Source organism: Electrona antarctica (genome assembly GCF_951216825.1).
Source record: "Electrona antarctica genome assembly, chromosome: 13".
Lineage (NCBI taxonomy): Eukaryota > Metazoa > Chordata > Actinopteri > Myctophiformes > Myctophidae > Electrona > Electrona antarctica.
Window position 1 is genome coordinate 13821424 of NC_136794.1, and position 27922 is coordinate 13849345.

Consider the following 27922-nt stretch of genomic DNA (forward strand, 5'->3'; position numbering starts at 1 on the left):
AGATTTGATAAATTGGCTTAGGTTTGGGAGTTTAAAATCCATAATCCAACATCGCACTGATCAAAACAACCCCCACAGGCTAGAGGCTGCCACACTGTGGTGTGGTGGGGGGGTGCACTTCCTTGTTGCCCATCTCTTAATAATTCATATTTAGTACTTCATACAGTATGTGTCTTCACTGTCTTGCTCTCTTAGGTTCACGATGAAGAAATGGAAAAGGGGCAATCAACGGATATTGTAACGGAAGAGACCCAGGAATTTGCCAGCCAAGAAATCACTGGTGACATGGCAGAAGTTGCAGTAAATGAAAAGCAGGAGACTTCTGTAGACCTTGTACCAGATTCAGCAGATGTCTCGCTGGAGGAAGTCAATACTAGTAATGTTGTAGCAGAGGGCTTGGACACGACTCCTAAAAGCACCAGTCCCAATGTCTCTGGCTCGTCTGATTTGGTTTCGGACACCCCTCAGAAGTCCAACAGCCGTCGCCAGTCATTCATTACTCTTGAGAAGTATGCTGACAGTAAACCTGCCAGTCCCGTCAATGTGACCAAGTTCACAGGTCCCCTCACAAAGGTCTCCAATAACCCAGAAGCTACCACCACTTCTACCTCATCCTCTCTATCCTCCCCGGCAGCCACTGGTACTGACCCTCAGGTTCCTGACGGGACAGGGGAAACGACGCAGAAGTCTCCTGTGGACATTCCTCCAGTGTCCTCTAAACCGTCTGAAGGCAACTTCTCAGAGGTTAAACTCTCAGACAAACCACACAGTCAAGGAACAGAAGATGAGGAAGATGTAATCCCAGACACCCAGACGGAGAAGAACATTGAGAAAAAAGCATCTGAATCTGACAGCTCTCTGGAAGATTCTCAAAGCTCTCAAGTTGAACCCAGAAGGTCTGGACGCGTTCCAAAACCAAAGCACCCAGAAGAAGATGGTGAGAAACGACAAAGCAAACGAAGAACAGGAGAGGACAGTCAAGGCAATTCACAAAATGCAAGCTTAAATGACAGCCAGTCACATGGCACACGAAGTCAAAGTAAGCAGCAGGAGATTGGCAAGTTGCGAACAAGAGGTCAGAAGAACGCAGTCGTCGAATTAAGCCAAACTGATTCCCAGCCTAAAACGCGAAAAAGGATTACACTATATACCAGTTCAAATGAGTTGCTCGGTGAAGATGTGCCCAAGAGGAGAAGCACCAGAAACCATGAGAAAAGTGAGTCTGATACGACCTCCAGCAGTGATGGCCAGTCACAGGAGAGAAGACGTGGTCGGCTGAGCAAATCGGCTGTGGAATCGGAGGAGGCAGGCAGACTCAATCGAAGGACTGGGGATCAGAAGGATTCTAGCCAGAAGGATTCTAGCCAAATGGATCCCCATGTAGTCATAAAAACCAAACGAGTAGAGGCAGAAATAGAAACGAGTCTGAATAATTCACAAGTGACAACTCCTTCAAGTTCTCAAGCTGATAGCCAGTCATCAGCTAGAACAAACAGAAGGGGAAAACTGGTTGAAGCATTAGGTGGGCTAATGACTGCCAAGCGCAGGAAAAGCGGTGATGCGAGTGCCGAGCCAAGCAGAGATGACTCTGAAGTGTTTACACCTTCAGCTACTGACAGCCAGTCACAACATAGCCCAAGGAGACAAACCAAGGCCACTTCCGAGGTAGCAGTGCCTAAGCTCAAAGATGAAAGTGTTGATTCTTTAGAAAGAGACAATAGTGACACTCATTCTCAGTCTACACCAGCTGTCAGTCAAACAAGGCCTAGGGGCAGGCCTAGAAAGGACATGGTAGCAGAAGAAGGCTCAACGTCCACTAACAGTCGTAGCTTAACCCCAACTGGTAGCAAGAAGAGCTCCCAGTCCCTAGAAGCAGCTGGGTCAGCAGAGTCCAGCAGCGGCAGATATTCAACACGGAGATCATCTCAAGCCTTATTGGCCAGCAAGGAGAACTCTGAGTTGGATTCCTCTGAGATAAGAGAGGACACTCTAATGGCCAAGCAACAAAGCAAAAAGTGCAAAGACTCCCTTCCACACTCACCAACTTGTGACTCATCAGAAAATAAAGTTGCCCTGGATGTTGGCAGTTCTCAATCGCTTAAGGAGCCCAAGTCTCAAAACACACCTAGCAGCATCTTGGGAATCAAAAGTCTGGACGATCTGCCGAACAGTCCGAATGTGCACGTTTCAAAACCACCTCTGGTCAAAAAGAACGTTGAGGAGAAATGTGATGAAGGCAAGGAGACTGAGAGGACTGTGGAGGTTGGTGCAATAATTGCCACAAAGCCTGTTGTTGTTATGGAGAAACTGGAGACTGAAGATAAATCTGCATATGGCCAGGGACTGAAGAGCAAACCTGTCTTGTCCCACAAGAGTGATCATGAACAAAGTCCCTTGCAAGTAAAGCCGAGCCGTGATGATGCTTCCTCACAAGAGAGTGATGTCAGGGAGTCGCAGGTTCCTGATAATCTCAAATCTGGCGGGATTACATCTGAGCAGTCTTCTGACCTGCCCGTTCTCCCCGTGCAGAAAAACTCCCACTCGGACACTATTTTGTCTACAGAACAAGCTTTACTTTCCGCCTCCCCTGTGTCCACAGAACAATGTTCACTTTCCACCTCTCCTATGACAAGTGCCTCACCACCAGATGACACACCGACACTCTCTGGCGAAACAGACAAACTGAGCCTGCAGGTGTCACAGTCTTCAGAAGACAAAGATGGAGAAACTGTTCACCCTGTGGAAGCGCTTACTGAGGATCTGGTGGAGAATGCTGAGGAAGACCAAGTAGAGGACTTAAATTCTCTAGCAGAGGACAAAGTGGATGTAGAAGCAAACAGTGCATTAGCTGGACAACACCTGCCAGAGTGTCCAAGTGCCTTAGATGAACTTCCAGAGGATGAAAAACAGTTTACCGTTATAAAAGAAAGCCAATCAGAGCTTCAGGTCGAAGACGAATGTCTTGTACCTCTCCAAGAGAGCATAGGGAAAGACTATGTCCAATCAGAGCTTCAGGTCCAACACATTGAACCTCTCCAAGAGAGCATAGGGAAAGATGATGTCCAATCAGAGCTTCAGGGCCCACACATTGAACCTCTCAGAGAGAGCATAGGGAAAGATGATGTCCAATCAGAGCTTCAGGGCCCACACATTGAACCTCTCAGAGAGAGCATAGGGAAAGATGATGTCCAATCAGAGCTTCAGGGCCCACACATTGAACCACTCAGAGAGAGCATAGGGAAAGATGATGTCCAATTAGAGCTTCAGGGCCCACACATTGAACCACTCAGAGAGAGCATAGGGAAAGATGATGTCCAATCAGAGCTTCAGGGCCCACACATTGAACCTCTCAGAGAGAGCATAGGGAAAGATGATGTCCAATCAGAGCTTCAGGGCCCACACATTGAACCTCTCAGAGAGAGCATAGGGAAAGATGATGTCCAATCAGAGCTTCAGGGCCCACACATTGAACCACTCGGAGAGAGCATAGGGAAAGACGATGTCCAAGAAGTGCAGTGTGAACAAGAAGAGGAAACTCAAATTGACCAGACTGACACAGATGCAGTTGATTTGGATGTAGTTCCTTCAGTGAGCACCTGTAAAGAAGTGTACCAGGACTCTCCAGCTAAGCAGAAGGTTCTGGAGGATGTCAATGGGCTAGAGGTCATTGAAAGCCCCAGCAGCAGGAAAGCTAGAGGGACTTGGTCGCCCTCTGCCTCCCCCTCTACCAGTATTCTCAAGAAATGCCAAAAGAGACCAATGGAGGAGGACTCGCCTTCACCTCTTGTAAAGGTAAATGTCATTTAATTTACATTCTACTGACACTTATTTTAAATATGTGTTACAATTTAAATCCAAGCAATAAATGTAGTGACGTGTGCATACATTGTTTTTTGAAACACACATCTTACAATGTGTGTTCCTTTTTCTTTCTTTTTTTTTAAAATCTTGCAGTCAAGAAGAGTTTCTTTTGCCAACCCAATCCAACACCAGGAACTGGCAGATGACATCGACCGTCGCAGCCCAGTCATCAGAACCAGTTCACCAAAAAGATCTAAAACTACTAGTAGCATCCTTCACCATAAGGTCAGATATAGTCATATCTTACTATTATTTTTTTCCCCACAGAAAAGTTAAATTGGACAACTGATTGTGCTCTCCCCCCCTTCACACCCTAAATGTAATCATTTTGATTATTCTCTGTATTGCAGTACGTCACTACTCCAACAAAGGGCCCACTCCTCCTCAGTCCAAGGAATCTCCACAGTCCTGGGTACAAGAGCTCCAAGAAATGCTTGGTATGTGCCCTAGCTGTATTCTCTATCAATTTGACGTTCAAGTCAACACCCTAAGCATTTCTTGTTATGATCATCGCATACCGAAAGCTAGATTTATCTCTTGATGGAGTTTTGAACACATTCGTTTCAGATATCAGAAATGAGTCATGAGCCACGGCCAATCCCCAAGGATTGTGTGTTCCCTGCCTTGGTTGGATGCTCTACCCCCGTGGAGGCTGTGCTGCCTCAGATCACCTCCAACATGTGGTGAGCACATTAACCCATTTTGGGCGGTAACCCCTTTTGGTGTTTTAAACATGTTATAATTTAGCTATTGAAAAATAGCAGATCTACAAGCGCATGCCAGCTTGTAGGTCTGCTATTTTTGAAAAATCGTGAAAATATTTATTTCAGAAAACTGGAGGATTTAGAAGATTTTTTATTTTTTTTCGAGGTCGGGCCTAAATCAGGGTTAAAGGGATGATCCAAGTGTACACAGCTGCTGTTTTGTCTGACAAATGGTTGTTGCATGATTGCATCAGCACGAATCCCTCGTGCTTAATTTATTTATCTTTGAATAAAAGTTTTGACTTTATAAACGTCATATCCTTCCTGTTGATGTCATCTGTGCAGGCCACGAGGTTTTGGGCAGCTTGTACGAGCCAGGAACATCAGAACCGTGGGTGATCTCAGCGCACTTACCCCCAGTGAGATCAAGACTCTACCAATTCGCTCCCCAAAGATTTCCAATGTCAAGAAGGCACTTAGAACCTATCATGAACAGCAGGTGATTTGTACAATGAAATTGTAGCAATATTCCTTCCACAGTGCAAATCATGAATCTAAGACGGTTAATCGCACACAAGGAACTGCCATAGCTGAATGGATAGTGAGCCCGCCTAGGACTCCGGAGGTCCCAGGTACGATGCCAGCTCTCAGCAGTGGGTGCTCCCAGCTGGGTGCTCCTCTGTGGGCAGCACCCAGCTGGGTGAAGCTGAAAAACTGAAGTTCCCCTGTGGGATGTGATGGGTACCCAAAAAGAAAAGGTTGCATGTCATCCTCTCACTCCTGTCTCTGTTCACTGTCCTGTCAAAATCTGAAGTTAGAACAGAAATTGGGATGTTAATAGGAAAATAATGCACACATAAGTCAGGTTCTTTCCTACTCATTATTTCATGTTACTCATCGCGTCAGCTCATATACAGTCCTCCGTCTTTCATAAAATCGTGCAGAATTGTTACAAGTACAATTTCTCACTACCGTTATGTCATGGTCAGATAAAATGTAATTAACAAAATCAAGTTAAAACTTTACTAGTTTAAAGAAGACAAATGTTTTTGGGCCTGTGAAATAGACGTCAAAAATATGTGTCCAACTATGTGTCCAACTACCTTTTAAAGGTTTAGTTGTGCATAGGAGATGTAGCGTAGAGTAGCGTGTATCAGTGATGAAAAGGGATGATGGATTGCACAGTTTATTGTCATGTTTGTGTAATTCTACAGTTTTTATTCAGTTATGTAGGACAATTATAATGGAACTGCAGTCCCAACCTCCCTCTCTCGTTTTCCACAGCGCAAAGGTCAGGGTGGCGATGAGTTGAAGAGCTTTGACGAAACGGAAAAAATGACCTCCGAACCCGAGACACCCGAGACCAACAGTCCACAAAACCAGGAAGAGGATGACAAGTCCCCAGGCGAGCCTTTGGGTATGTTTCAAACTAATGTAGCACTAGACAGGTTCTGTCTAGTACTACATCAGACCCATCAGAGAGTGATGGGTCTCAATATGCTGCTTTTTATTTGATTCTCAAGTTAAACCTTTTTTTTCGAACCCTACAAACCCTCCCTCGCACTCAGATCAGCCAACGCAGGGAAGCTGGAAGTACCTTCACTAAAAACACCGGGCCAATTAACGCTCCACACGTCCCAAACTCTTCTCCCTTCTGGCTCCAAAACTATGGAATGCACTTCCCATTACAATCAGAACTGCAGCCTCACTCCCAATCTTCCGCCGTAGTCTGAAAACCCACCTTTTCAGACTCCATCATGGCCGTAGCACTTGCCCTAGCCCTTAGATAGCACTTTATGTAGACTTAGCATTTTATACAGACTTATAGCATGTTACGTAGACATAGTATAGTATGTATAGTTATGTATAGTTTCATTAAATGGATATTCCACTGTTACGTTCTTAGCTTACGCATGTTTCATGATAACTACTTTTTATGTATGTGATGTATTGCCATGCTTTTTGTTCTTGCTTAATGTAAATCGCTCTGGATTAAGTAAATTGTAATTCCCTACTTTGTCAACAGCCACAGAGCTGGTTGAAGAGCCTGCGTCAGAGGACCTGAAGCCAGATGAGGACCTGAAGCCAGATGAGGACCACTCCAACGCTCTGATAGCGGATGAGCGGCCCATAGACCTGTTGAGTCATGATGGGCAGCCAGTGGATTTGGGGGCCCTGGTCTCTAAGGTGATTCCACAGGAACTTGGTCACTGTTCAGATGAGCAGCTGGTCCACTTGCAGGATCAGATGGTTCACTTGATGATGAGGGTGGTGCAGGAGCAACGGGCACGCCTGCAGCAAAGAGGCAGCAATGCTTGACGGGAAAACATCATTTCAGCCAAATGAGACGGTTGTAGGGGTGTTTGTGACTTGGTCAGACTCATGACACATAACAAATGATACAGACTGGTGGATCTATTTGTGACCGTCAATGGGAGTTCAGAGTCTTGACGACGGGATTTTGGTCATTACACAATTGGTCATAGTCATGTGGCAGTCATCTTGCACCGGCACAGTGTGATATTTTCCACCCCAAGTATGAAAACAAGAGCAAAGTACGAGCCACTGTGTGAATGATTTATTGCCAGCAGTGAACTGGTAACATGGTTTGTATGTTGAAGGGCCAGAACAATTGCCAAGTTCTTGGACAGAAAGACCATGGCCTGATGGCATGGTCCTTTTAAATAGGACTTCATGTTTTTTAATTCACAATTATTTGTTTAACCCATTTTTTCATTCCTCCTGACCTGTAAACAAATAAAGCATATTTTACATAATTGGCTTTGTTTTTAACCATTTGTATTTAGCATGAGCTCTGAGGCGGTTTAACTGACATCGCAGTTATGGTGAAAGGGAAGCAGACAGTGTCACACTCCAGGTGAATAACATGAAGCAACATTGTTTTATTATTGTGAATAGCCTGTAGAATAACTTTTTAAACATTTTTTTAAACATTTGTTTTGCTTAATCCTCAGACTCAACTCTGATATTCCTAGAACTATCCATTGTTCATTCTTGCCCTTTCAGTTGCATATTTTTGTGCATGCTCAAACATTTTTCTTTTATTACTTTTTTATGGATTACTTTAATGGTCAAACATGTAAATAACCCAGAGGTACAGTAAAACACTTTGCCTAAAAGGTACCAGATCATAGAAACTCCCTCTGGTGTTGTGGCTGTGGATGTCACTCACTTTGGAGAAGTACAGTACTGTAGTTGGAGAGGTATGTGTGCACTGTGCCTCTGAGTATCATATGGGCAGATTCATACTGAGTCCGTTTGAGTCAAACTGTTCTAGAACACAATTGTCTGGTCCCCTCTGGCCATGATTCACATTGGCCTTGATTCTATGATCTCACCCGAGTACACTTAATGCTTTCATATTGCAGCAATCCGTATCAGAGTACACTTCAATCGGTCCTGAGACTACCTCCATGTGGTCCCGGGAACAGTTGGTTGATCCACTCCCAGGAACGGTACACAGCATTCACACTACCACAACATCTGCCAAGTGGCGCTGAGTGTGCACCTGGGACCATAGTGTGAATCTGCCCTTAAATACAAATCCCAAGGATATTTGCTTAACCCTGTCTTCTACTCTGAGCCATCCCAAACTAGCAAAGTGGGTTGGAATTAGGTGGGTCATCATGGGCTTTAGGCTGAGTAGTAGTCATATCATTTAGTTTTGGGAGATCTAAGCTTGCTGTGGTGCAATGCAACCATAATCAAAATGACATTGAACAAGGGCTCCAGCTAGTCTTTAGTCCACTCTTGTTGACAAAAGAAGAAATAAAATCCTGACCAAAAAATGTGTTCTTTGATTGACTTCCATGATCACCTTTGACCATGCCATATTTTCCCCTGTCAGTTTGGTATCAAGAATACAGCCCAAATACTGTAGGTAACTTCTTCTTTACAGTCACTTACTGCTGCCAGTATTGTCTTTTAGGCTGTCATATTTACATACAACACTTCATCTGTATATGTTTGTAGGACTTGTTAATGCTGCTGTCATCTTAAACTTTGTTTTGAACTGTTTGCTATCTCTTATGAAAGGATGTACTGATTTTATTCTTACAGTACTTTTAAAATAATAAAGGTTTTAGTGATATGTATCGGTACTGTCTCATGGCGTCATGGGTTATTTAAAAACATTGTATCCGGAAAGAGATCAAATATGAACTAGTTTTCTGCTTTCATTAGTGTTATTACATTATACATACCCCCCCCCCCCCCCCCCCCCCCCCCCCGCTGCATTCAAGATCAAGTCTGTGTTTGCCAGTGACACTGAATGAGACCGACTGAATTAAGCCGATCACAATGGCATGATTTAACCAGACGGTCCTTTATTATTGTGGAAAAAAAGTCTTGCTAAAGTATCACTGGCTCTAGTTTTTGACAATGTTTTTGATATTATTTAATCAAATATGCAATACTATATATATATATATATATATATATATATATATATATATATATATATATACATACAGACAACAGGACGATTATTATTGTTTGGCAAATTAATGCCCTACTTTGAGTCCTACAGAAGTGTCACTTGAAAGTAGCAAAAATAGATCTACAAGCATGTGTCATGATGCAACACGTGAGCTTGTATATCTGCTATTGTCAATATAAGAGCGCTGCCATAATTTCACTATAGGCCTATTTGAAATGGGGCTTAAGTGGAATTCATAGAAATATGAAGTAAAAAAACGACATACTATAGTTCGAAAGACATAGTATGCCTTTTTCCATGATTTGGAGGATTTAAAAAAATAAAATCAGGCAAATTCCAAATCCAACTCACAGCCAAAGGAAGACTGTTGTGGCAGGTAGCAAGTCACTGAGTTAGGGTGCTGTCACCATTGTCTGGAGATTGTGGGTTCAAACCCCACTCAACTCTTTACTGTGAAGTTTTCCTTTCGACACTGACATCAAGTAGGCCTAGCCCGGAAATTCCAGCTGAACTGTGTGCCGCTAAGTGGGCGAATAAATCAGATGATATCTGTAGAATTCCTAGTCAAATTGTGCTGGTTCAAACCCAACACACTCTGTAGGAGGGTGCTGGTTCAAATCATAATTTTTTGGCAAAAGCTGCCATTGAGCCCCATTATAAATTTCTCAAATTTGAAAGCACTATAGGCCTATTTCTAACTAACTAACAAACGAACTAGTTCTAAATACCAATGAAACGTTTCAAAGATTCCTTTTCAGGCAAACTTTTCCACCGTAAGATGAACCTGAATAGGTTTGAATGGGGTTTCTAGGTGTAAGTATGTAGGACTAGTAGCATGCCAAAGTTTGTGCTATTGCCATTGAGAATGCATTGGGCGTTTAAGTTAAATAACTCAGTAACTACAAAACATTTCAAAGTAAAAGGTTCCAGCATGTGTGCCCACAGTAAGCTGAATTATAAAATGTGTAAATGGAGTTTATAGGTGAAAGTGTTTGTTTTTTACTTCAAGGTCCTTTTCTTTACAACCTGCACCATCACTACCTTTGCCTAAGATTTCCGAGCGCTTTTATCTTCTTTCTTCAAAGTAAAGTTTCAGAGTAAAGACCAGAGTGGGATATGAACCCTCAACATCTGGATCATGTGGACAGCCACTTAACAAACTGAGCTACCAGGCTGTCTATGTTCTGTCAAGATTTCGCCTCTGTATTATCTGATTACCATCCATGATAACACTTAAAAGCACTAAAGACACATTTGGTGCACAGCAAAACACCATTAAAATGCTCTGTACATGATCCCAAGGCCCCATTTGAAAAGTGACACCAAGAAGAACAATTTAAAACCTTAAATCACAGAGAGCTCAGTGGCACCCTTGTTAAGATGATGTCTATGAGATCAAATCCAGCTGAGTTCCTCCTATTTTCACTCTGCAGCATGTTTTGGGGAATAACATCCAGAAGAAAACTGGAAAGATGGAAAGCTGAGGAGTTTCTCAGAGAGCATGGTGGCACTCTGTGATAAGATGCTGTCTATGTGAGCCACAGGTTGTTGGTTCAAGTCTAGCTGAGTTTCTTCTACTCTTCACTGTGGACCTCATTTTGGAGAATAACACCCAGAAGAACAATGGAAAGCTGAGAAGATTCTCAAGCTCTCTGTGATAAGCTGCTGTCTATGTGAGCCACAGGTCATGGGTTCAAGTTCAGCCCATGGCCTCAGACTGCAGACTATAGCATGCTGTTTTTCATAATTTTTGAGGATTTGAAAAAAAGACGAAAGTCACTCAAGACAATGGACTATAGCCCATGGTCTCGGAGTGATTTTCATATTTTTTTCAAATCCTCGTTTTTCAACATTTTTGACCGTTGGCTATAGCCCATCTCAGACGGAATATTATAGCACGCCGTTTTTCATCATTTTTGAGGATTTGAAAAAAAGACGAAAATCACTCCGAGACAATGGATCCTCGCTTTTCATAATTTTTGACCGTGGGCTATAGCCCATATCGGACGGCATACTATAGCACGCCGTTTTTCATCATTTTTGAGGATTTGAAAAAAAGGCGAAAGTCTTAGGCGAAAGTTATTATTATTATTACAACTGACTCTTTTTGCTCATTTCAGCACATGTGTTCCATTTTCTGCTTTTAAGTGGATTAACATACCAAAGAACGCTTAATTCAACAGTACTAATGGACATTTGCAGAGGATCGACTGAATGATGGTGTAGTCTAATGATCAGACTCTCAGCACAGATATTTCATGTTCAAATCCCAGTCAATTTACAGTTCATTGCTTTTCAACTTTACCTAATGAACTGCTAAAGTACAAAAGAATGCTTCAATAAAACAAGAAACATGTGCTAGGAGTGACTGAGAGATGGTCTACTGTTCTCACGAGCAGGCTCACAATCCAGAGATTCTGTGTTCAAGTCCCACATTCTGCACTACTTTGAAATTTACTATATATATTTCTAGTAAAGTGCATGAGCTGAGTATAAATTAAACATTGCACAAAGATGATAATATTCTCTCTGCACAATTAGCAGATGGCCACACAACGTTCATGTCAGCTCACTTTAATTCAATTATTATGAATATAATGAAATGTAAAATGGTGTCTTATAACTAATGAGGGTTGGGCACTTTGTGTGCAGGACACAAAAATAAAATAAGCAATCAAAAGCAAAATAGCAAAAGGGGTTGAACTTGAAACGACGCCAACACCCGTAGAGTTGTTTTTGCGATTTCAGACAGTTGAAAGTGAACTGAAAGTGAACTACGCCGACACGCCGTGCATACGACGTTGATACGCCGAACTCTCTCTTGACGGCGTATCAATGTCGTATGCACGGCGTGTCGGCGTAGTTCATTTTCAGTTCACTTTCAACTGTCTGAAATCACAAAAACAGTCCGACGGCGTGAGCGGACGTTGATACGCCGTTGATACGCCGTCAAGAGAGAGGTCGGTGTATCAACGTCGTATGCACGGCGTGTCGGCGTAGTTGGACGTCCGCTCACGCCACCGGGGTAGCATGCCAAAGTTTGCCATTGGGAATGCATTGGGCGTTTAAGTTAAATAACTCAGAAACTACAAAACATTTCAAAGTAAAAAGTTCCAGCATGTGTCTCCACAGAAAGCTGAATTATAAAACGTGTGAATGGAGTTTCTAGGTGAAAGTGATTTTGACGTGCCACTATCTGCCATTATACATTTCTCAAATTTGAAAGCACTATATTTCTAAAACGATAAAACATTTCAAAGATTCCTTTTCAGGCAAACATGTCCACCGTAAGATGAACCTAAATAGGTTTGAATGGGGTTTCTAGCAGGCCCGCGGGAAGTACTTTACACTCGCAGGGGCTGAGCGTCTAGTAGGGGGTGCGCGCGCAGCGCGCGCCGCAAAAATGCGCGTGCACGCGCATCATGCACGCGCATTTTAGCGCATTTTCACTCGCAAACGTGGCCTTTACTTTCCCTCTCCACACGCAAGTTATATGAACGAACTGACACAGGCAATTAACCAGGATAAGGTGCCAATACTGTGATACAGCATATTTATTTATCTTTTTTTTTTCTTCCCCTCCTGTTCGAGGGGGGGCTGTGCCTGGGGGGAGGGGGTGCTACAGCCCCCCCAGCACCCCTACTTCCCTCAGCCACTAGGTGTAAGTATGTAGGACTAGTAGCATGCCAAAGTTTGTGCTATTGCCATTGGGAATGCATTGGGCGTTTAAGTTAAATAACTCAGAAACTACAAAACATTTCAAAGTAAAAAGTTCCAGCATGTGTCTCCACAGTAAGCTGAATTATAAAAAGTGTGAATGGAGTTTCTAGGTGAAAGTGCTTTTTTGACGTGCCAATATCTGCCATTGAGCCCCATTGTAAATGTCTCAAATTTGAAAGCACTATATTTCTAAAACGATGAAACATTTCAAAGATTCCTTTTCAGGCAAACATGTCCACCGTAAGATGAACCTAAATAGGTTTGAATGGGGTTTCTAGGTGTAAGTATGTAGGACTAGTAGCATGCCAAAGTTTGTGCTATTGCCATTGGGAATGCATTGGGCGTTTAAGTTAAATAACTCAGAAACTACAAAACATTTCAAAGTAAAAAGTTCCAGCATGTGTCTCCACAGTAAGCTGAATTATAAAAAGTGTAAATGGAGTTTCTAGGTGAAAGTGCTTTTTTGACGTGCCAATATCTGCCATTGAGCCCCATTGTAAATGTCTCAAATTTGAAAGCACTATATTTCTAAAACGATGAAACATTTCAAAGATTCCTTTTCAGGCAAACATGTCCACCGTAAGATGAACCTAAATAGGTTTGAATGGGGTTTCTAGGTGTAAGTATGTAGGACTAGTAGCATGCCAAAGTTTGTGCTATTGCCATTGGGAATGCATTGGGCGTTTAAGTTAAATAACTCAGAAACTACAAAACATTTCAAAGTAAAAAGTTCCAGCATGTGTCTCCACAGAAAGCTGAATAATAAAAAGTGTGAATGGAGTTTCTAGGTGAAAGTGCTTTTTTGACGTGCCAATATCTGCCATTGAGCCCCATTGTAAATGTCTCAAATTTGAAAGCACTATATTTCTAAAACGATGAAACATTTCAAAGATTCCTTTTCAGGCAAACATGTCCACCGTAAGATGAACCTATATAGGTTTGAATGGGGGTTTTAGGTGTAAGTATGTAGGACTAGTAGCATGCCAAAGTTTGTGCTATTGCCATTGGGAATGCATTGGGCGTTTAAGTTAAATAACTCAGAAACTACAAAACATTTCAAAGTAAAAAGTTCCAGCATGTGTCTCCACAGAAAGCTGAATTATAAAACGTGTGAATGGAGTTTCTAGGTGAAAGTGATTTTGACGTGCCACTATCTGCCATTATAAATTTCTCAAATTTAAAGCACTATATTTCTAAAACGATGAAACATTTCAAAGATTCCTTTTCAGGCAAACATGTCCACCATAAGATGAACCTAAATAGGTTTGAATGGGGATTCTAGGTGTAAGTATGTAGGACTAGTAGCATGCCAATTTAAAAAAAAATTCGGACGGCATACTATAGCATGTCGTTTTTCGTGATTTTGGACTGTTTGAAAAAAAGATGAAAATCATGAAAAAACGACATACTATAGTCCATGGTTTGGGACGGCATAATATATTATGTGATATTTTCATAATTTTGGGACACTATGTCAGAGCCAGGACTTGAACCTGCAGCCTCCTGATTCCCAGGCAGGCTCTGTACCCAGCGAACCACTGTGCATGCTGTTCTTAAAAGGCCGAATAGATAATGACAGAAGCTCAGAGACTTGTTTCCATTGTGGTTCATAAACATTCAAACGTCTAGAGATAAACAACAGCAAAAGAAACAATAGACAAATCTCCTGTTATTTAATTTTTTGTATCAATGTTGTACTCAAAGGGAACAGCAGACTGCATTGTGGCAGGTAGCAAGTAGATCAGTGACTTAGCACACTGGCTGCATGATCTGGAGATTGTGGGTTCAAACCCCACTCAAATCACTTGCCAAAATCTGCCATTGACCCCCATTCTGAATTTCTCAAATTTAAAAGCACTATATTTCTAAAACGATGAAACATTTCAAAGATTCCTTTTCAGGCACATTTCAAAGTAAAAAGTTCCAGCATGTGTCTCCACAGTAAGCTGAATTATAAAAAGTGTGAATGGAGTTTCTAGGTGAAAGTGCTTTTTTGACGTGCCAATATCTGCCATTATAAATTTCTCAAATTTAAAGCACTATATTTCTAAAACGATGAAACATTTCAAAGATTCCTTTTCAGGCAAACATGTCCACCGTAAGATGAACCTAAATAGGTTTGAATGGGGTTTCTAGGTGTAAGTATGTAGGACTAGTAGCATGCCAAAGTTTGTGCTATTGCCATTGGGAATGCATTGGGCGTTTAAGTTAAATAACTCAGAAACTACAAAACATTTCAAAGTAAAAAGTTCCAGCATGTGTCTCCACAGTAAGCTGAATTATAAAAAGTGTGAATGGAGTTTCTAGGTGAAAGTGCTTTTTTGACGTGCCAATATCTGCCATTGAGCCCCATTGTAAATGTCTCAAATTTGAAAGCACTATATTTCTAAAACGATGAAACATTTCAAAGATTCCTTTTCAGGCAAACATGTCCACCGTAAGATGAACCTAAATAGGTTTGAATGGGGTTTCTAGGTGTAAGTATGTAGGACTAGTAGCATGCCAAAGTTTGTGCTATTGCCATTGGGAATGCATTGGGCGTTTAAGTTAAATAACTCAGAAACTACAAAACATTTCAAAGTAAAAAGTTCCAGCATGTGTCTCCACAGTAAGCTGAATTATAAAAAGTGTAAATGGAGTTTCTAGGTGAAAGTGCTTTTTTGACGTGCCAATATCTGCCATTGAGCCCCATTGTAAATGTCTCAAATTTGAAAGCACTATATTTCTAAAACGATGAAACATTTCAAAGATTCCTTTTCAGGCAAACATGTCCACCGTAAGATGAACCTAAATAGGCTTGAATGGGGTTTCTAGGTGTAAGTATGTAGGACTAGTAGCATGCCAAAGTTTGTGCTATTGCCATTGAGAATGCATTGGGCGTTAAAGTTAAATAACTCAGAAACTACAAAACATTTCAAAGTAAAAAGTTCCAGCATGTGTCTCCACAGTAAGCTGAATTATAAAACGTGTGAATGGAGTTTCTAGGTGAAAGTGATTTTGACGTGCCACTATCTGCCATTGTAAATTTCTCACATTTAAAGCACTATATTTCTAAAACTATGAAACATTTCAAAGATTCCTTTTCAGGCAAACATGTCCACCGTAAGATGAACCTAAATAGGTTTGAATGGGGATTCTAGGTGTAAGTATCTAGGACTAGTAGCATGCCAAAGTTATATTTTTTTTCGGACGGCATACTATAGCATGTCGTTTTTCGTGATTAAGGACTATTTGAAAAAAAGATGAAAATCATGAAAAAACGACATACTATAGTTCATGGCTTCGGACGGCATACTATAGCATGTCGTTTTTCATGATTTTGGAGGATTTGAAAAAAAGATGAAAATCATGAAAAAACGACATACTATAGTCCATGGTTTGGGACGGCATAATATATTATGTCATATTTTCATGATTTTGGGACACTATGTCAGAGCCAGGACTTGAACCTGCAGGCTCCTGATTACCAGGCAGGCTCTGTACCCAGTGAGCCACTGTGCATGCTGTTCTTAAAAGGCCGAATAGATAATGACAGAAGAGCCAGAGACTTGTTTCCATTGTGGTTCATAAACATTCGAGCGTCTAGAGATAAACAACAGCAAAAGAAACAATAGACAAATCTCCTGTTATTTTATTTTTTGTATTTTATTTTTGTATCAATGTTGTACTCAAAGGGAACAGCAGACTGCATTGTGGCAGGTAGCAAGTAGATCAGTGACTTAGCACACTGGCTGCATGATCTGGAGATTGTGGGTTCAAACCCCACTCAAATCACTTGCCAAAATCTGCCATTGACCCCCATTCTGAATTTCTCAAATTTAAAAGCACTATATTTCTAAAACGATGAAACATTTCAAAGATTCCTTTTCAGGCACATTTCAAAGTAAAAAGTTCCAGCATGTGTCTCCACAGTAAGCTGAATTATAAAAAGTGTGAATGGAGTTTCTAGGTGAAAGTGCTTTTTTGACGTGCCAATATCTGCCATTATAAATTTCTCAAATTTAAAGCACTATATTTCTAAAACGATGAAACATTTCAAAGATTCCTTTTCAGGCAAACATGTCCACCGTAAGATGAACCTAAATAGGTTTGAATGGGGTTTCTAGGTGTAAGTATGTAGGACTAGTAGCATGCCAAAGTTTGTGCTATTGCCATTGGGAATGCATTGGGCGTTTAAGTTAAATAACTCAGAAACTACAAAACATTTCAAAGTAAAAAGTTCCAGCATGTGTCTCCACAGTAAGCTGAATTATAAAAAGTGTGAATGGAGTTTCTAGGTGAAAGTGCTTTTTTGACGTGCCAATATCTGCCATTGAGCCCCATTGTAAATGTCTCAAATTTGAAAGCACTATATTTCTAAAACGATGAAACATTTCAAAGATTCCTTTTCAGGCAAACATGTCCACCGTAAGATGAACCTAAATAGGCTTGAATGGGGTTTCTAGGTGTAAGTATGTAGGACTAGTAGCATGCCAAAGTTTGTGCTATTGCCATTGAGAATGCATTGGGCGTTAAAGTTAAATAACTCAGAAACTACAAAACATTTCAAAGTAAAAAGTTCCAGCATGTGTCTCCACAGTAAGCTGAATTATAAAACGTGTGAATGGAGTTTCTAGGTGAAAGTGATTTTGACGTGCCACTATCTGCCATTGTAAATTTCTCACATTTAAAGCACTATATTTCTAAAACTATGAAACATTTCAAAGATTCCTTTTCAGGCAAACATGTCCACCGTAAGATGAACCTAAATAGGTTTGAATGGGGATTCTAGGTGTAAGTATGTAGGACTAGTAGCATGCCAAAGTTATATTTTTTTTCGGACGGCATACTATAGCATGTCGTTTTTCGTGATTAAGGACTATTTGAAAAAAAGATGAAAATCATGAAAAAACTACATACTATAGTTCATGGCTTCGGACGGCATACTATAGCATGTCGTTTTTCATGATTTTGGAGGATTTGAAAAAAAGATGAAAATCATGAAAAAACGACATACTATAGTCCATGGTTTGGGACGGCATAATATATTATGTCATATTTTCATGATTTTGGGACACTATGTCAGAGCCAGGACTTGAACCTGCAGGCTCCTGATTACCAGGCAGGCTCTGTACCCAGTGAGCCACTGTGCATGCTGTTCTTAAAAGGCCGAATAGATAATGACAGAAGAGCCAGAGACTTGTTTCCATTGTGGTTCATAAACATTCGAGCGTCTAGAGATAAACAACAGCAAAAGAAACAATAGACAAATCTCCTGTTATTTTATTTTTTGTATTTTATTTTTGTATCAATGTTGTACTCAAAGGGAACAGCAGACTGCATTGTGGCAGGTAGCAAGTAGATCAGTGACTTAGCACACTGGCTGCATGATCTGGAGATTGTGGGTTCAAACCCCACTCAAATCACTTGCCAAAATCTGCCATTGACCCCCATTCTGAATTTCTCAAATTTAAAAGCACTATATTTCTAAAACGATGAAACATTTCAAAGATTCCTTTTCAGGCACATTTCAAAGTAAAAAGTTCCAGCATGTGTCTCCACAGTAAGCTGAATTATAAAAAGTGTGAATGGAGTTTCTAGGTGAAAGTGCTTTTTTGACGTGCCAATATCTGCCATTATAAATTTCTCAAATTTAAAGCACTATATTTCTAAAACGATGAAACATTTCAAAGATTCCTTTTCAGGCAAACATGTCCACCGTAAGATGAACCTAAATAGGTTTGAATGGGGTTTCTAGGTGTAAGTATGTAGGACTAGTAGCATGCCAAAGTTTGTGCTATTGCCATTGGGAATGCATTGGGCGTTTAAGTTAAATAACTCAGAAACTACAAAACATTTCAAAGTAAAAAGTTCCAGCATGTGTCTCCACAGTAAGCTGAATTATAAAAAGTGTGAATGGAGTTTCTAGGTGAAAGTGCTTTTTTGACGTGCCAATATCTGCCATTGAGCCCCATTGTAAATGTCTCAAATTTGAAAGCACTATATTTCTAAAACGATGAAACATTTCAAAGATTCCTTTTCAGGCAAACATGTCCACCGTAAGATGAACCTAAATAGGTTTGAATGGGGTTTCTAGGTGTAAGTATGTAGGACTAGTAGCATGCCAAAGTTTGTGCTATTGCCATTGGGAATGCATTGGGCGTTTAAGTTAAATAACTCAGAAACTACAAAACATTTCAAAGTAAAAAGTTCCAGCATGTGTCTCCACAGTAAGCTGAATTATAAAAAGTGTAAATGGAGTTTCTAGGTGAAAGTGCTTTTTTGACGTGCCAATATCTGCCATTGAGCCCCATTGTAAATGTCTCAAATTTGAAAGCACTATATTTCTAAAACGATGAAACATTTCAAAGATTCCTTTTCAGGCAAACATGTCCACCGTAAGATGAACCTAAATAGGCTTGAATGGGGTTTCTAGGTGTAAGTATGTAGGACTAGTAGCATGCCAAAGTTTGTGCTATTGCCATTGAGAATGCATTGGGCGTTAAAGTTAAATAACTCAGAAACTACAAAACATTTCAAAGTAAAAAGTTCCAGCATGTGTCTCCACAGTAAGCTGAATTATAAAACGTGTGAATGGAGTTTCTAGGTGAAAGTGATTTTGACGTGCCACTATCTGCCATTGTAAATTTCTCACATTTAAAGCACTATATTTCTAAAACTATGAAACATTTCAAAGATTCCTTTTCAGGCAAACATGTCCACCGTAAGATGAACCTAAATAGGTTTGAATGGGGATTCTAGGTGTAAGTATGTAGGACTAGTAGCATGCCAAAGTTATATTTTTTTTCGGACGGCATACTATAGCATGTCGTTTTTCGTGATTAAGGACTATTTGAAAAAAAGATGAAAATCATGAAAAAACGACATACTATAGTTCATGGCTTCGGACGGCATACTATAGCATGTCGTTTTTCATGATTTTGGAGGATTTGAAAAAAAGATGAAAATCATGAAAAAACGACATACTATAGTCCATGGTTTGGGACGGCATAATATATTATGTCATATTTTCATGATTTTGGGACACTATGTCAGAGCCAGGACTTGAACCTGCAGGCTCCTGATTACCAGGCAGGCTCTGTACCCAGTGAGCCACTGTGCATGCTGTTCTTAAAAGGCCGAATAGATAATGACAGAAGAGCCAGAGACTTGTTTCCATTGTGGTTCATAAACATTCGAGCGTCTAGAGATAAACAACAGCAAAAGAAACAATAGACAAATCTCCTGTTATTTTATTTTTTGTATTTTATTTTTGTATCAATGTTGTACTCAAAGGGAACAGCAGACTGCATTGTGGCAGGTAGCAAGTAGATCAGTGACTTAGCACACTGGCTGCATGATCTGGAGATTGTGGGTTCAAACCCCACTCAAATCACTTGCCAAAATCTGCCATTGACCCCCATTCTGAATTTCTCAAATTTAAAAGCACTATATTTCTAAAACGATGAAACATTTCAAAGATTCCTTTTCAGGCACATTTCAAAGTAAAAAGTTCCAGCATGTGTCTCCACAGTAAGCTGAATTATAAAAAGTGTGAATGGAGTTTCTAGGTGAAAGTGCTTTTTTGACGTGCCAATATCTGCCATTATAAATTTCTCAAATTTAAAGCACTATATTTCTAAAACGATGAAACATTTCAAAGATTCCTTTTCAGGCAAACATGTCCACCGTAAGATGAACCTAAATAGGTTTGAATGGGGTTTCTAGGTGTAAGTATGTAGGACTAGTAGCATGCCAAAGTTTGTGCTATTGCCATTGGGAATGCATTGGGCGTTTAAGTTAAATAACTCAGAAACTACAAAACATTTCAAAGTAAAAAGTTCCAGCATGTGTCTCCACAGTAAGCTGAATTATAAAAAGTGTGAATGGAGTTTCTAGGTGAAAGTGCTTTTTTGACGTGCCAATATCTGCCATTGAGCCCCATTGTAAATGTCTCAAATTTGAAAGCACTATATTTCTAAAACGATGAAACATTTCAAAGATTCCTTTTCAGGCAAACATGTCCACCGTAAGATGAACCTAAATAGGTTTGAATGGGGTTTCTAGGTGTAAGTATGTAGGACTAGTAGCATGCCAAAGTTTGTGCTATTGCCATTGGGAATGCATTGGGCGTTTAAGTTAAATAACTCAGAAACTACAAAACATTTCAAAGTAAAAAGTTCCAGCATGTGTCTCCACAGTAAGCTGAATTATAAAAAGTGTAAATGGAGTTTCTAGGTGAAAGTGCTTTTTTGACGTGCCAATATCTGCCATTGAGCCCCATTGTAAATGTCTCAAATTTGAAAGCACTATATTTCTAAAACGATGAAACATTTCAAAGATTCCTTTTCAGGCAAACATGTCCACCGTAAGATGAACCTAAATAGGCTTGAATGGGGTTTCTAGGTGTAAGTATGTAGGACTAGTAGCATGCCAAAGTTTGTGCTATTGCCATTGAGAATGCATTGGGCGTTAAAGTTAAATAACTCAGAAACTACAAAACATTTCAAAGTAAAAAGTTCCAGCATGTGTCTCCACAGTAAGCTGAATTATAAAACGTGTGAATGGAGTTTCTAGGTGAAAGTGATTTTGACGTGCCACTATCTGCCATTGTAAATTTCTCACATTTAAAGCACTATATTTCTAAAACTATGAAACATTTCAAAGATTCCTTTTCAGGCAAACATGTCCACCGTAAGATGAACCTAAATAGGTTTGAATGGGGATTCTAGGTGTAAGTATGTAGGACTAGTAGCATGCCAAAGTTATATTTTTTTTCGGACGGCATACTATAGCATGTCGTTTTTCGTGATTAAGGACTATTTGAAAAAAAGATGAAAATCATGAAAAAACGACATACTATAGTTCATGGCTTCGGACGGCATACTATAGCATGTCGTTTTTCATGATTTTGGAGGATTTGAAAAAAAGATGAAAATCATGAAAAAACGACATACTATAGTCCATGGTTTGGGACGGCATAATATATTATGTCATATTTTCATGATTTTGGGACACTATGTCAGAGCCAGGACTTGAACCTGCAGGCTCCTGATTACCAGGCAGGCTCTGTACCCAGTGAGCCACTGTGCATGCTGTTCTTAAAAGGCCGAATAGATAATGACAGAAGAGCCAGAGACTTGTTTCCATTGTGGTTCATAAACATTCGAGCGTCTAGAGATAAACAACAGCAAAAGAAACAATAGACAAATCTCCTGTTATTTTATTTTTTGTATTTTATTTTTGTATCAATGTTGTACTCAAAGGGAACAGCAGACTGCATTGTGGCAGGTAGCAAGTAGATCAGTGACTTAGCACACTGGCTGCGTGATCTGGAGATAGGGGGTTCAAACCCCACTCAAATCTTTACTTGCCAAAATCTGCCATTGACCCCCATTCTGAATTTCTCAAATTTAAAAGCACTATATTTCTAAAACTATGAAACATTTCAAATATTCCTTTTCAGGCAAACATGTCCACCGTAAGATGAACCTAAGTAGGCTTGAATGGGGTTTCTAGGTGTAAGTATGTAGGACTAGTAGCATGCCAAAGTTTGTGCTATTGCCATTGAGAATGCATTGGGCGTTAAAGTTAAATAACTCAGAAACTACAAAACATTTCAAAGTAAAAAGTTCCAGCATGTGTCTCCACAGTAAGCTGAATTTAAAAAAGTGTGAATGGAGTTTCTAGGTGAAAGTGCTTTTTTGACGTGCCAATATCTGCCATTGAGCCCCATTGTAAAATTCTCAAATTTGAAAGCACTATATTTCTAAAACTATGAAACATTTCAAAGATTCCTTTTCAGGCAAACATGTCCACCGTAAGATGAAACTAAGTAGGCTTGAATGGGGTTTCTAGGTGTAAGTATGTAGGACTAGTAGCATGCCAAAGTTTGTGCTATTGCCATTGAGAATGCATTGGGCGTTAAAGTTAAATAACTCAGAAACTACAAATAATTTCAAAGTAAAAAGTTCCAGCATGTGTCTCCACAGTAAGCTGAATTAAAAAACGTGTGAATGGAGTTTCTAGGTCAAAGTGCTTTTTTGACGTGCCAATATCTGACATTGAGCCCCATTGTAAAATTCTCAAATTTGAAAGCACTATATTTCTAAAACTATGAAACATTTCAAAGATTCCTTTTCAGGCAAACATGTCCACCGTAAGATGAACCTAAGTAGGCTTGAATGGGGTTTCTAGGTGTAAGTATGTAGGACTAGTAGCATGCCAAAGTTTGTGCTATTGCCATTGAGAATGCATTGGGCGTTAAAGTTAAATAACTCAGAAACTACAAAACATTTCAAAGTAAAAAGTTCCAGCATGTGTCTCCACAGTAAGCTGAATTATAAAACGTGTGAATGGAGTTTCTAGGTGAAAGTGATTTTGACGTGCCACTATCTGCCATTGTAAATTTCTCACATTTAAAGCACTATATTTCTAAAACTATGAAACATTTCAAAGATTCCTTTTTAGGCAAACATGTCCACCGTAAGATGAACCTAAATAGGTTTGAATGGGGATTCTAGGTGTAAGTATGTAGGTCTAGTAGCATGCCAAAGTTATAATTTTTTTCGGACGGCATACTATAGCATGTCGTTTTTCGTGATTAAGGACTATTTGAAAAAAAGATGAAAATCATGAAAAAACTACATACTATAGTTCATGGCTTCGGACGGCATACTATAGCATGTCGTTTTTCATGATTTTGGAGGATTTGAAAAAAAGATGAAAATCATGAAAAAACGACATACTATAGTCCATGGTTTGGGACAGCATAATATATTATGTCATATTTTCATGATTTTGGGACACTATGTCAGAGCCAGGACTTGAACCTGCAGGCTCCTGATTACCAGGCAGGCTCTGTACCCAGTGAGCCACTGTGCATGCTGTTCTTAAAAGGCCGAATAGATAATGACAGAAGAGCCAGAGACTTGTTTCCATTGTGGTTCATAAACATTCGAGCGTCTAGAGATAAACAACAGCAAAAGAAACAATAGACAAATCTCCTGTTATTTTATTTTTTGTATTTTATTTTTGTATCAATGTTGTACTCAAAGGGAACAGCAGACTGCATTGTGGCAGGTAGCAAGTAGATCAGTGACTTAGCACACTGGCTGCGTGATCTGGAGATAGTGGGTTCAAACCCCACTCAAATCTTTACTTGCCAAAATCTGCCATTGACCCCCATTCTGAATTTCTCAAATTTAAAAGCACTATATTTCTAAAACTATGAAACATTTCAAATATTCCTTTTCAGGCAAACATGTCCACCGTAAGATGAACCTAAGTAGGCTTGAATGGGGTTTCTAGGTGTAAGTATGTAGGACTAGTAGCATGCCAAAGTTTGTGCTATTGCCATTGAGAATGCATTGGGCGTTAAAGTTAAATAACTCAGAAACTACAAAACATTTCAAAGTAAAAAGTTCCAGCATGTGTCTCCACAGTAAGCTGAATTATAAAAAGTGTGAATGGAGTTTCTAGGTGAAAGTGCTTTTTTGACGTGCCAATATCTGCCATTGAGCCCCATTGTAAAATTCTCAAATTTGAAAGCACTATATTTCTAAAACTATGAAACATTTCAAAGATTCCTTTTCAGGCAAACATGTCCACCGTAAGATGAACCTAAGTAGGCTTGAATGGGGTTTCTAGGTGTAAGTATGTAGGACTAGTAGCATGCCAAAGTTTGTGCTATTGCCATTGAGAATGCATTGGGCGTTAAAGTTAAATAACTCAGAAACTACAAAACATTTCAAAGTAAAATGTTCCAGCATGTGTCTCCACAGTAAGCTGAATTTAAAAAAGTGTGAATGGAGTTTCTAGGTGAAAGTGCTTTTTTGACGTGCCAATATCTGCCATTGAGCCCCATTGTAAAATTCTCAAATTTGAAAGCACTATATTTCTAAAACTATGAAACATTTCAAAGATTCCTTTTCAGGCAAACATGTCCACCGTAAGATGAACCTAAGTAGGCTTGAATGGGGTTTCTAGGTGTAAGTATGTAGGACTAGTAGCATGCCAAAGTTTGTGCTATTGCCATTGAGAATGCATTGGGCGTTAAAGTTAAATAACTCAGAAACTACAAAACATTTCAAAGTAAAAAGTTCCAGCATGTGTCTCCACAGTAAGCTGAATTATAAAACGTGTGAATGGAGTTTCTAGGTGAAAGTGATTTTGACGTGCCACTATCTGCCATTGTAAATTTCTCACATTTAAAGCACTATATTTCTAAAACTATGAAACATTTCAAAGATTCCTTTTTAGGCAAACATGTCCACCGTAAGATGAACCTAAATAGGTTTGAATGGGGATTCTAGGTGTAAGTATGTAGGTCTAGTAGCATGCCAAAGTTATAATTTTTTTCGGACGGCATACTATAGCATGTCGTTTTTCGTGATTAAGGACTATTTGAAAAAAAGATGAAAATCATGAAAAAACGACATACTATAGTTCATGGCTTCGGACGGCATACTATAGCATGTCGTTTTTCATGATTTTGGAGGATTTGAAAAAAAGTTGAAAATCATGAAAAAACGACATACTATAGTCCATGGTTTGGGACGGCATAATATATTATGTCATATTTTCATGATTTTGGGACACTATGTCAGAGCCAGGACTTGAACCTGCAGGCTCCTGATTACCAGGCAGGCTCTGTACCCAGTGAGCCACTGTGCATGCTGTTCTTAAAAGGCCGAATAGATAATGACAGAAGAGCCAGAGACTTGTTTCCATTGTGGTTCATAAACATTCGAGCGTCTAGAGATAAACAACAGCAAAAGAAACAATAGACAAATCTCCTGTTATTTTATTTTTTGTATTTTATTTTTGTATCAATGTTGTACTCAAAGGGAACAGCAGACTGCATTGTGGCAGGTAGCAAGTAGATCAGTGACTTAGCACACTGGCTGCGTGATCTGGAGATAGTGGGTTCAAACCCCACTCAAATCTTTACTTGCCAAAATCTGCCATTGACCCCCATTCTGAATTTCTCAAATTTAAAAGCACTATATTTCTAAAACTATGAAACATTTCAAATATTCCTTTTCAGGCAAACATGTCCACCGTAAGATGAACCTAAGTAGGCTTGAATGGGGTTTCTAGGTGTAAGTATGTAGGACTAGTAGCATGCCAAAGTTTGTGCTATTGCCATTGAGAATGCATTGGGCGTTAAAGTTAAATAACTCAGAAACTACAAAACATTTCAAAGTAAAAAGTTCCAGCATGTGTCTCCACAGTAAGCTGAATTATAAAAAGTGTGAATGGAGTTTCTAGGTGAAAGTGCTTTTTTGACGTGCCAATATCTGCCATTGAGCCCCATTGTAAAATTCTCAAATTTGAAAGCACTATATTTCTAAAACTATGAAACATTTCAAAGATTCCTTTTCAGGCAAACATGTCCACCGTAAGATGAACCTAAGTAGGCTTGAATGGGGTTTCTAGGTGTAAGTATGTAGGACTAGTAGCATGCCAAAGTTTGTGCTATTGCCATTGAGAATGCATTGGGCGTTAAAGTTAAATAACTCAGAAACTACAAAACATTTCAAAGTAAAATGTTCCAGCATGTGTCTCCACAGTAAGCTGAATTTAAAAAAGTGTGAATGGAGTTTCTAGGTGAAAGTGCTTTTTTGACGTGCCAATATCTGCCATTGAGCCCCATTGTAAAATTCTCAAATTTGAAAGCACTATATTTCTAAAACTATGAAACATTTCAAAGATTCCTTTTCAGGCAAACATGTCCACCGTAAGATGAACCTAAGTAGGCTTGAATGGGGTTTCTAGGTGTAAGTATGTAGGACTAGTAGCATGCCAAAGTTTGTGCTATTGCCATTGAGAATGCATTGGGCGTTAAAGTTAAATAACTCAGAAACTACAAAACATTTCAAAGTAAAAAGTTCCAGCATGTGTCTCCACAGTAAGCTGAATTATAAAACGTGTGAATGGAGTTTCTAGGTGAAAGTGATTTTGACGTGCCACTATCTGCCATTGTAAATTTCTCACATTTAAAGCACTATATTTCTAAAACTATGAAACATTTCAAAGATTCCTTTTTAGGCAAACATGTCCACCGTAAGATGAACCTAAATAGGTTTGAATGGGGATTCTAGGTGTAAGTATGTAGGTCTAGTAGCATGCCAAAGTTATAATTTTTTTCGGACGGCATACTATAGCATGTCGTTTTTCGTGATTAAGGACTATTTGAAAAAAAGATGAAAATCATGAAAAAACGACATACTATAGTTCATGGCTTCGGACGGCATACTATAGCATGTCGTTTTTCATGATTTTGGAGGATTTGAAAAAAAGTTGAAAATCATGAAAAAACGACATACTATAGTCCATGGTTTGGGACGGCATAATATATTATGTCATATTTTCATGATTTTGGGACACTATGTCAGAGCCAGGACTTGAACCTGCAGGCTCCTGATTACCAGGCAGGCTCTGTACCCAGTGAGCCACTGTGCATGCTGTTCTTAAAAGGCCGAATAGATAATGACAGAAGAGCCAGAGACTTGTTTCCATTGTGGTTCATAAACATTCGAGCGTCTAGAGATAAACAACAGCAAAAGAAACAATAGACAAATCTCCTGTTATTTTATTTTTTGTATTTTATTTTTGTATCAATGTTGTACTCAAAGGGAACAGCAGACTGCATTGTGGCAGGTAGCAAGTAGATCAGTGACTTAGCACACTGGCTGCGTGATCTGGAGATAGTGGGTTCAAACCCCACTCAAATCTTTACTTGCCAAAATCTGCCATTGACCCCCATTCTGAATTTCTCAAATTTAAAAGCACTATATTTCTAAAACTATGAAACATTTCAAATATTCCTTTTCAGGCAAACATGTCCACCGTAAGATGAACCTAAGTAGGCTTGAATGGGGTTTCTAGGTGTAAGTATGTAGGACTAGTAGCATGCCAAAGTTTGTGCTATTGCCATTGAGAATGCATTGGGCGTTAAAGTTAAATAACTCAGAAACTACAAAACATTTCAAAGTAAAAAGTTCCAGCATGTGTCTCCACAGTAAGCTGAATTATAAAAAGTGTGAATGGAGTTTCTAGGTGAAAGTGCTTTTTTGACGTGCCAATATCTGCCATTGAGCCCCATTGTAAAATTCTCAAATTTGAAAGCACTATATTTCTAAAACTATGAAACATTTCAAAGATTCCTTTTCAGGCAAACATGTCCACCGTAAGA

The 27922-nt window shown here is 39.6% G+C and overlaps 1 protein-coding gene across 1 annotated transcript in view; it reads left to right on the top strand.

The window, feature by feature from the left end:
* rif1 (replication timing regulatory factor 1) overlaps window positions 1-8684 on the top strand; it is a 28479-nt gene extending 19795 nt beyond the window's left edge. The window contains exons 29-35 of the mRNA XM_079518852.1: window positions 196-3792; window positions 3955-4086; window positions 4212-4298; window positions 4429-4544; window positions 4911-5064; window positions 5850-5982; window positions 6592-8684. Coding sequence (XP_079374978.1) covers window positions 196-3792; window positions 3955-4086; window positions 4212-4298; window positions 4429-4544; window positions 4911-5064; window positions 5850-5982; window positions 6592-6884 — 4512 coding nt within the window. The 3' untranslated portion in view covers window positions 6885-8684. The remainder of the gene's footprint in view (window positions 1-195; window positions 3793-3954; window positions 4087-4211; window positions 4299-4428; window positions 4545-4910; window positions 5065-5849; window positions 5983-6591) is intronic.
* The last annotated feature ends 19238 nt before the right edge of the window (window positions 8685-27922 follow it).